The following is a 10,379-nucleotide window of genomic DNA, read 5'->3' as shown; positions in this document are numbered from 1 at the left end:
GAGGAGGGAGGAGGAGGGGGGGGCGGGCGAGGTCGCACCTGCTCGGTCATGCGGTCGTGCAGCGCGGCCGAGACGGCGGCGCGGAGGGCGGGCGTGAGCGGCTCGGCGGTGGAGATCAGGTAGCGGCGCGACATCTCCACCCGCGCGACCGACCGGAGGCCAGCCGACTGGCAGATTGCGACGGCGTTGGACGACCACGCCGTGGCAAAGGTGAGGCGGGGGCCGACCTCGAGCAGCATCGTGTGGGCGTCGGAGGCGGCGGGCGCGGCGAGGCCGGGCGAGCAGCTCGTCTTGTCCTGCTCGAACGTCTCCGCCACCAGCCACCGCAGCTTGGACGCGTCGCCCGCCGAGAGTGCGGGCGCGCCGTCCTCGAGCGCGACCATGTAGCAGCGCTCCTGCGTGCGAGAGGAGACGCGATGAGAGGAGGTCACACATGCTATTACGCACACGGCGTGCTTGGAGGGGGAAGGGGGGAGCGGAGCAGCGGGACTGCGGGGCCCGCGGCGCCTGCTTGAGCGTGGCCAGCGAGGCGCCCGCCACGCGGAGCGCGGTGGCGAGCTTGGCCTCGTCGCGCTTCTCGTCCGCCGTCCCGGTCTTGTACAGGCGGAGGCTCACCATCGCGGAGTCAATGGGAGCGCGAGGGCACATGAGGGGGCGATGGACAGCTGGCAACGCTGCACGGTGCTTCCGACCAGGCGATGGCGCCGCACCCACGAGCTTTTTTTTTGCAGTAGGAGGGAGGGGGAAGCGATGAAACGGCGTTCGGACGCGGGGCACGGTGGCGATCACCGGTCGGCGCCTTCGCGGCCGGCTGAGCCCGGTGGGTGATCGCGCCGGCCCAGAGCAGCGGCGAGAAGGGAGGCGGTCGGCGGGCCTCGGCTCTTCGAGCTCACTTTGACGACGCTAGGAAAATCAATTCGTGGACTCCAGTCCGAGATGCAGTGAGGCGGAGCCTACCCTGAGGGCTCTGGCGCTCCTCAGCGGTGCGGAGATGCGCGTAGGGCCTAGAGAGAACACCCTTCTCCCTTTTCTAGTAAGAACCTGGACTACTACTACACTGAGAGAGAAGCTTCCTTGGACAAGCGCCTCCCTTCCAGCTGCAGTCACCACGGGCGGGCGTGCACGACGCCGCCGCGCAGCACGATGCTGTCGCCTGCCATGAGCGGCTTTTTGGTGGCTGGCTGCATGCCAGCCATCAGCAGCTCCGGCTCCAGCAGCAGCTGGCGGAAACAGGCGTATCCGTCTTTGGCCAGGTAGGTGCATTCCCGCCCGACCTGCGTGGCTAGGGTCGCGAGGGTGTACTCGTCGGCGCCTTGGTAGACGATGGTGGGCGCGCAGTTGTCCGTCAGCGCAGTCGCGAGTTGTACCTCGTGCGTCCGCAGGTCGATGTGGGGCATCTGCCCCCAGGCGCGCTGGCCGATGCGACGGATGCACTCGGCGCGCACCCGCGCCTTCACCGCCTTTGTGCCGGCCTGCTTGATGCGAAGCCCCACCTCAGCCTCGACAGCCAGCAGCGCCTTGTCGATCGCGGTGTACACGCGCTGCATCTCCTCCTCCGAGCGGCCGAGGCCGCCGTCCTCCTTCTTCACGTCCGCTCGCGCCCGCGACCGGCGCCAGAACTCCAGGGGCGAGTTGCCCTCCTTGTCGCCCAGCCGGGGTCCGCTCAGAAAGCCGAACATCTTGAAGTCGTTGGCCCATGCGGTAAGGGAGCCCTTGGCCCGCTCAAGCCACTCGAGCCGCAGCTGGCGGGAGTGCGCGTTGGCCGCGTAGTGCATCTCGAGGATGCTCGGGTAGATCTGCTCCATGCCGTTGTAGCATTCCAGGTGGAGCACGGGCGTTGCCGTGCAAAAGTGAACGGCTCTGTAGCCGCCCGACGACATCTGCATGGCGAGAACCGAGCCACAGTGGAGGTAGTACGTGTCGCGGCCCATCCAACGGTCCATATAGGTGATGTAGCCCTGGGCCAGCTGCTGCCCATACGCCTCTGTCCAGGGCCGCAGCTTCGCGGTCCGCCACCGCCTGTCGTACGAGAGCGCCGTGTAGCACGTCTTCGAGCCCTCCCCCTGCGCCTCCTTTGCATCGAGTTGTTCCGTTTTCATGTTGCGGTCGAATTCGCTGGGCATAGCGTCGGGAAGCGTCGGGCAGTACATCTCCGTCACGCCCGAGAGCCGCACCAGGCCTATCCTGTACTGCTCGACTTGCGTGCAGTGCGGCGAGGTCACGAGCACCTCGGCGAGCCGCATGCCGTGTGCGCCGTCCAGCCGCGCCATGCCGTTCACGGCAAAGACGCGGCGCTCGCCGCCGCGCTGGCGACCCGCATCCTCGCCGTCCGCCCAGCCGGCGTTGGTCAGCTTAGCCTCGCGCTGGCGCCGGTTGTACGCCTGCTTGCACTGCGGCTCGCCAGCGGGCGGGACCTTGCAAAACGTTTGCTTGCCAGCGACCGGCCGCTGACACTGGGGGCAGCTCGCCTGGCCGTCGATCACCAGCGGCGCGGTCTGCGCAGCCTTCGCCTTCTTGGGCTGTGGCTCGTCGCCGGGTTCCTGCGAAAGCATGTGTGTGCTCCAAGCGTCCGGACACTTTTACTCGCCAGCTCTTCCGTTTCACAGCCTTGTTGTTGAGAAGAAAATACCTCCCATGGCGCTGTGCGCTGGTCTGTGAGAGGTTGAGGTGCGAGCCCTGGAGGCCCTGGGGGGGGGGGGCTACCCGCGGTTCACACTACTTGTCCGATCCGCAAGGCGTCACGCACACTCTTCTCCGCAAAGTTGCCTTGGAAACCGATTGTACCACATCTGCTTCACTGATTCCAGCTGGGAAAGCAGATCCTCGGCGGCAACCAAGATCTCTCCCGCCTCATCAAGATCTGAATCTGTACTCTGCTCTCCTGTGTGAGGGGGGGAGATGGGGGGAGATGGTGCACGCGGCGCGAGATGATGAGATGCGCCGGAGATAAGCCTGAGATGGGCCTGAGATGCGCCGAGATGAGCCTGAGATAAGCCTGAGATGAGCCTGAGATGAGCCGCAGGAGGTACCTCCTGTAGGCTCGGCTATGGTCGTTTCCCGCGTCAGTGAGTGGCGCCGGTGCTGCTCAGCGCCTCGCTTGCCTTCAAGCTCGACGACGTTTTCTCGCCCCTCTGCCTCTGATTCGCCACCGGGTGCGCCATCGCTGTCCACGCCGCAGGCAGCCTCGACAACGCGTACTCCCCACATCTCCCCCCATATCTCCCCACACCTCCCCACACCTCCCCATATCTCCCCATATCTCCCCACATCTCCCCACATCTCCCCATATCTCCCCATATCTCCCCACAGGCAGCCTCGTACCCACATCTCCCCATATCTCCCCATATCTCCCCACAGGCAGCCTCATCGACACGCGTACTCGACGTCTCCCCACATCTCCCCATATCCCCCCCCATATATCCTCACAGGCAGTCAGGCACGGCCTCGTCGACATGTACTCCCCACACATCACCCCAGTGCCCAGAGAGGCTCTCAAAATCTCAAAGTTGCATACATGTGTGTATCTTTGTTGTTGAGATAAAAGATAAGAACACACTCTCCCCCTCCTCAGTCCGACTCCTCTCCACAAAATCCATAGGGGAGCTTCACCGGCCTTGCCGGCATGTTGCCAGTGATGCCTGCTGCAGTGACTGTCGACTTCTTCATGTAAAAGGCCGCAAAGATGCGCCCCTTCTTGGCGGCGTCAATCCAGAACTCTGTTGTCCCATGCAGGTGCCATGGTCCGTAAATGAGCACGTCCCCACATTCGCACTTGAGCACCCAGCCGGCCTCTGGAAAAGCAAAATCACCCCCATGGACAACACCCCCACTCGGGTCGTCCAGAGGGACAAGGACAGTGTACCAGGCGTCGTCGTCGGTGTGTGAGCGGGGCCAGAAGAGGTCTCCAAAGGTGACACCACTCACCTGAGCAGCATACAGCTCCAACTTGTTCTCCTTCATCCAGTCGAGAACAGGGTAGAAGAGGTTCCCGAAGGAGTCGAGCACAATGGGCTGAACATGCTTGAGGTAGAGTGTCCTGAGCTCATTCCATGCGGAGCGGGTGTGTCTTGTGAGCTTGTTTGTGTCTGTGTGTCGCTCGTGCGTGTCGTCATCATCTGTCTCGCGTCCACCCATACCGCGTTGGTGTCCAGTCCGAGCCTGGCTGTTGTTCATCTTTCTATACATACATACATGAAAGGGGTCAATATGAATCAATCCGGGACTCGGCGGAGGAGGTCGACAGCGCGCGGCGACCCCGCGACAAGTGGGACTATGCCCTCGGGCTCAGAGTTTCCAGGGTCGCTGACTGACGTGTCTCTCGCACTCACTCACCATGACGTTGCCGCCATCCTCTCCGGGCGCGTAGTCTCAGCAGACCCACCCGCGCCGGCCCCGCCCCACGGTGTGAGCCGCTGCCGACGGCCGACGGCGGCGGGCGGCGCAAGCGCTGCGCTCTTCAGCATGCGTTCGCCTCTTCCCACTCCCGGATCTGCCGGCGCAGCGTGTGGTTGGGGGCGAGGAAGCTTTGCACGAGCGCGCCGCCCGTCATCGGGCTCGTCGACTTGGTCGCCAGCCAGCGCTCGATCGCCGTCCGCTCGTACGAATGCCCGTCCGCCGCCATCACCGGGTCACTCATCAGCTCGGTCGTGATCGGGCAGATGAAGTCGGCCGGCGGCTCCTCCTCCGTCGGAGCCGGTGCCTCTGCAGCCGAGGACGGCCCTTGCGCCTCCGCCGCCCGCCTCCCCTCCTCCAGCCTCGCGCTCTCCTCGAGCGCCGCCGCCAACTCCACCTCCTCCTCCGCCGTAAGCGCTGTCTCATCCTCGGGCTCCCGCGACGGCCCAGCGCCGCCCCCGCCGCCCTTCCCCTTCTTCTTCTTCTTCTTCTTCTTCTTCTTCTTCTTCTTCTTCCCCTTCTTGCTCTCCTTGGCGCGCTCACCCAAATTCTCCGCCTCCTCCTCCGCCAGCAGCACCTCGGCATGCCGAGCCGCCTCCGCCTCCGCCACCGCTCTCTCCGCCGCCGCTTCGGGAAGGCTGCCCGCCGAGCCGGAAGAGGCCGCTGCGCCCGAGGTGGCGCCGCCCGCCCCGCTCGCCGCCGCCTCGGGCCGCCCCGGCGAGCAGGGCTGCTCGCGGGGCACTGGTGCGCTGCTCGACGCGCCGCGACCGGTGACGGCCTCAGGGCGGGGAGGCGAGCCGGCTTGGCGGTACAGAGCGGGCTCGGCGGGATCCGCAACTAGGGGGCGAACCCAACCGTGCGGAGAGAAAACCGTGCCCGCATCGAGCCACGAGCCCAGAAGACCACGCCTCGTGCACTCGGCTCGTCGGAGGGAAACCGGGATGGCTGCGGTGGCGGGGCTGTCAGGACCACTCGCTCTGCGAGCGCGTCGGCTGTGTCACATCGACATCGTGCTGCACCACAGGAGATCGCAACGCGCCCACTCACCCACCGTCTACTTTCGGTGCACTGCTTCGTTTAACGTGTCTTTGATAGCGCGGCCCACACGCTACAACCGGGCTTGACGTAACCGGGGGCCAACACTCGCCGCGCCTCTCCTTGGAGCACACACGTCTCGCAAAAGAGAGAGACGGGGCGCGACTGGGGCGCGCCGAGAGAGAGGGGGCGAGAGCGAGAGAGAGCCTCGGCACACACACACGTCTCGCAAAAGAGAGAGACGGGGGCGCGACTGGGGCGCGCCGAGAGAGAGGGGGCGAGAGAGAGAGAGAGAGAGAGAGCTGGGCGGTCTACTGCCCCTCCCCCTTCTTCTGCTTCTTGGAAGTGTCAGCGTCGAGGCGGCGCCGCGCGTCGAGGCGTCGCCGCGCTTCCTCGACCTCGGCAAAGTTGTTGCCGGGCGGGTCGGGGCGGACGGGCCTCGCCGCCCGCGGGTGCGCCTCGCCGCGGGCCATGTGCCCGCCACGCCGTGCGCTGAAGAGCGGACGGTACCCGGCCCGTGCCAGGTCGACGGGCCGGGGGACGCCGCTGCGGTACACGAACGCCGCCTGCTGCTCGTCGGAGCGGGCGGTGGCCTCGGCGCGCGCGGCGCGCGCGGCCTCGACGGAGGCCTGCTCCACGAGCATCTGCTGCCACTCGCGGGGATTCCAGCCGGTGAGCTGCGAGGGATTCCAGCCGGTGCGCTGCCGCGGGAAGGTGCTCGTGTCCGCGGCGGCCGCCAGCGGCACGGCCGTGAGCCACGGCCCCGACGCCCCGTTGAGCGGCTCGCGGCACATCGGGCAGGTTGCCTCGACCTCGCGCCACTCCTCGATGCACCCGCGGCAGTAGACGTGCAGGCAGGTGGTGGCGACCGGGTGAGAGTCGATCGGCTCGATGCAGATGGGGCAAGTGAGGGCGAGCTCGTCGGCGGCGGCGGGGGCGACGGCCTGAGCCGCGAGCTCGCGCGCGCGGCAGAGGGCGGCCTCCTCCTCGGTGGCGAAGTAGCCGAGGATGATCTCGTGTCCGTCGCGGCAATAAGAGGCGCGGACTTGCAGCCGCCCTCTGACCGCGCATTGCACACCCAGGAAGCGCGAGGTCTCCCCCTGCCGCCGCCCCTGCCCCGAGGACCCCGACGTGGGCAGCACCAGCCCCTCCTCCGCCGCCGCCGCCAGCGCAGCAGCTGCTGTCATCGGCGGAGGCGCATGCGCCTCGGCCCGCTTGGCCTCCGCCGCCGCCCGGCCCTCGGGCGAGCGGGCGTAGCAGAGCGCGGCCGCCTCGGCCGACCAGAAGTAGCCGAGGGTGGTGGTTTTGCGGCCGCGCGTAACCTGTGCCGAGAAAGGCAGCTTGCAGGTCTTTGATTGGTGGACGCCCACAAAGCCCGAGCCGCCGTTCGTACGCAGCTCCAGCCCCTCCCCGGCGGCCGCCGCTCTGGCCTGGGCGCTCGTCATGTCCTGCTCCTTCTGCAGCGCCTCCGCCTCGGCGAGCTTGGCCGCATCTTCCAGCCCCTCTGGCGAGAGCGCGTAGCAGTACGCGGCCTCCTCCGGCGTCGCGAAGCGGCCGAGGGTAGTCTTCACGCCTTTGCGGGAGACCTCGACTTTGTAGCGCCGCGTAGGGTCCTTGGTGAGCTTGTAGAGGACGCACTTGTACCCGGTCTTGGTGTCGCCCTTTATGAGTTCGACGGAGGGCTGCGGCTTCAGCATGGTGTCGCACTGTGCGCGGCGGATCATTCTTTGTTGCAACAAAATTGCCGCGTAAACCACGATCATTTCTTTTTTGGGGGGTTTCGAGGCGCAAAAGCTCACTGGCCGCCAACGTGACGGATTTAAGTGTGGTGTTGGATATGCCTGTCTATTTATTTATCGCCAGAGGCCGTGCTTGGAGAATGCCTCGTAATGCTGCTGCGCCTGTGGATTGAGCCGCGGCGCAATTACCCTCACTGTCTGTGCGATGTGAGCTTCTTGTTTCTTATCAACCTATCTGTGAATACGTATAGAGGTGTGTTGTTGGCAAATCAAGACACAAGGTCTTGTCCCGGTCCTTTCTGGTCCAGTGCCCGTCTACTCCGCCCGCCGTCGGGCCGACCCTCTCGTGTCGTTTCCTTAAGACGTTTCACCTAGAGCAAGCGGGCGACGCGCCCGGGCAGGGCGTGGGCTAGCGCGTGAGGGCGCAGGCAAGTGCCCGAGGGTATGGGGGTGGGCGCCCCCCCGGGGCTACCCGTAGCATTGTCGGCTCAGTGATGGGTATCCAGTTAGTTATCCATCTGCAGACCACAGCGCATAGCGCCATAGGACGTATTTTCTTCTCATAACAAGGCTGTGAATTTGTGTGAGCTCGGTGTCCTGATTTGCCAACAAGATACCTAACACGTAGAGAGAGAGAGAGAGAGAGAGAGAGAGAGAGAGAGTAACGTCGTACTGAGTACGGAATGAATCTCTCGTGAGACGCTGGTTCGCCGTCAAGATCGCTTTGCTCATGCGCGCCCCTCGCCGCGTCGGACCTGCACTGAGGCTCGCCATGTGCCGCTCGCGAGGCGCGAGGTCCGCGTCCACCCGTGCGCTGGGCCGCGACACCACGGACGGAGGCCTTGACCAGTGGCGCGCGTGGAGTGCGCAGAAGCTGCCCGGCCGCCCGGCGTGCAAGTATGTGCGTGGTTGGGAGGGAGCGCCGCTATCGATAGAGGTGCACCGCACCGCTTGCATCGTAACACATCCGCCCGGCGGCGAGGGTGCCAACGACGCGCTCGTCAACCCAGCGAACGAGCGGCTTGCGGGCACGCGTTTCACACCCCGCGATGAGTGCTGGTTGGAGCTCTACGGAGACCCGACGTAAGGTGCGGCCTTGAGCTGCGCACAGTCTCTCGTGCCTTTCTAGAATCTCGTATTATTTGCTTGGTATCCCTAACCACCCTTGCCTATTGGTGTGAGTTGGCGATCTCTTGGCAGCGTCGAGGTTGCAAGACTGTTCCCCGCTCTCGTCACCTCATAGGACTGTTCCCCGCTTTCCGGCGGACGCCCAAGGCGTGCGGTGTCCCGCGGGCGGCGCCGTGGTCGGGAGCAGGCACCTTGCGAGGCTATAGTCGAAGCCGGCTGTTAGACACCGCCGCCCGTTTGCTCACCGTCCACGCATCGTGCCCCACCACCGGCCGCGTCGCCACCGCCACATCCCCTCCTCGCTCCTCCTCGAACCTTCCTCCAACCCTGACGCCACCTCCTCACGCCCCTTCCCGCCACCGCTGCGAGCAGCCACGGGGAGCTGCGCGAGATGTACGGCACAATCGTGCACGCGGCGCGCGTTCTGCCACCGTGTGCTCCCGGGGTCGTTCTTTTGGCACCCTCTTGCCTGTGAAAAGGTCGTGCCCTTCTCTACCGCCCTGGAGAGCTTGAGGGGGACGCTTGGGCCGAGCACGCGACAGCGACGTACCGCTCCGCCTTTGACGCGGCTCAGCGCCACGGCTTGGTGTCTGTCGCTGTGCCACTCTTGGGTGCGCATTTTGCAGCGTCGCGCTCCCGCGGGCCCAACACGCGCTTCCCCATCTTCGAGGGGGCGGCATGTACGTGCCCTTCTCCCTATCGCCTAGGCGCCGGGGCACGCGGTGCAGAGATGCCTGACGCGAGTTTCGCGCTCAAGGCGGCAGCGGAGGCGGCGGTCTCGATGCGGGCCGCGACTATCGCATCCTTTCCTGCTCTCAGCTCTGGACGCGAATAGGCGGTTGTCTCGTGGCAGGGACTCGTGGCGGGTGGCTGTCGTCTCACGGCACGCTTTGGGGTGCAGACGAGCACCCTAGCGCACGCGCTGGCGGAGGCGATCGAGGAGGCGATGCACCGCGCCGAGCGGCGGAGCGAGATGGGTCATGGATTTGAGGCGGCCCGGCGGTCCAAGAGGGAGCCCTCGTTTGTGGAGGACCGCGCGGCCGTTGGCTGAACGCACGCCGCGCCAGTCTCGAGTCTGAAGCCGTCGTCTGCCACAACGCAAGAGGGCGATACCACTTGGATGTTAGGTGTTTCGTACCTATCAATCGATCAAATCGTGCTCCCCCCCCTCCCCCCGCCCCCCCCCCTCTCCTCGTACCTTTACCTCGTAAAGAGAAAGAGAAAGAAAGAAAACAGACAGCCCAACCCCAAGGGAGGGATGGGAGGACGGCACGCCGCCACCACACAGGGATTTTAAGGAGAGGGGTGTGATGCGCTAGCCGTCGCCCACCCTTGGGCGTCCGCCTCTTCCTATCTCTCTTCGCAGTCGCTGTGAGTCTCTCGCCGACTCTCGCTGCAACCTTCATGCCGTGGGTGTTTGTGCGCGCGTGCAATTGAGCTTTAAATCCCGACTCTATAATTGAGCCAACTATGCAAACCATGGATGGCTACCTTCTACATTCACAGGGTGGGCTTCGGGCATGGACCCCAGGCGAAGTCAAGGCTCATGCCACCCCGGTCCCCGCGGTCGTCCCACTCTCGTCGTTCTCTCTTTTGTCGCTTCTTCCTCTGTCGCGTCGCTCTCCTCTGCCTCGTCCTGCGACGGTGCCGCCGCCTGCCGCTCCCTTGCTCTCGCTGCTCGGCGCAGCTCTGCCCTCCTCGCGGCACATTTTGGCCCCTCGAGTTTATCGAGCTCTCCTCGCGCAAGGACGACTCTTCTGACGCCCACTGCGATCATTTGCCGCCGAGTCATATCGTTGCTCAGGTCCACTCTCTCTTCGAACACTTGTGCCTTCACGGATGATGCTGGCGCTGGGGTCCCCTTCGGGTGCATCGTTACAGCTGACGACGGGATTACCACTGGTGTTTCGTCCTCCTCGGAGTCTTCTTCCCCGGCTTCCTCCCGTTCGGCTCTACGTTCAGCGTGGCTCACCCTCCATGCCGTGAACAGGCGCTTTATCCACCCTATATTCTTCTCTCTCTCCCTCTGCCCGTGCCTTGGTCTTGTCGTTGTTTCGCACCCATGTCTGTAGGGATCCCTATGGC

The 10,379-nt window shown here is 65.1% G+C and overlaps 2 protein-coding genes across 2 annotated transcripts; one reads left to right on the top strand and one right to left on the bottom strand.

Annotated features, from left to right (window-relative positions):
* Positions 1–4,456: 4,456 nt before the first annotated feature.
* Positions 4,457–4,678, bottom strand: EMIHUDRAFT_66766 (hypothetical protein; the record flags this gene model as incomplete). The annotated part of the gene is made up of 1 exon (XM_005765963.1): positions 4,457–4,678. A coding segment is annotated over one exon (222 nt), but the record flags the coding sequence as incomplete, so codon positions are not given.
* Positions 4,679–8,372: 3,694 nt separating this feature from the next.
* Positions 8,373–9,452, top strand: EMIHUDRAFT_452000 (hypothetical protein). The gene is made up of 5 exons (XM_005765962.1): positions 8,373–8,481; positions 8,667–8,709; positions 8,774–8,905; positions 9,002–9,063; positions 9,130–9,452. Exons 2-5 carry the CDS (start codon positions 8,686–8,688, stop codon positions 9,206–9,208), a joined length of 297 nt encoding a protein of 98 aa, XP_005766019.1. The 5' UTR covers positions 8,373–8,481; positions 8,667–8,685; the 3' UTR covers positions 9,209–9,452.
* The last annotated feature ends 927 nt before the right edge of the window (positions 9,453–10,379 follow it).

The sequence above is a fragment of the Emiliania huxleyi genome (assembly GCF_000372725.1).
Source record: "Emiliania huxleyi CCMP1516 unplaced genomic scaffold EMIHUscaffold_53, whole genome shotgun sequence".
In the NCBI taxonomy this organism is placed as follows: domain Eukaryota; phylum Haptophyta; order Isochrysidales; family Noelaerhabdaceae; genus Emiliania; species Emiliania huxleyi.
Note: the sequence above shows the minus strand (reverse complement) of the source record. Positions and strands in the feature narration are given on the sequence as shown.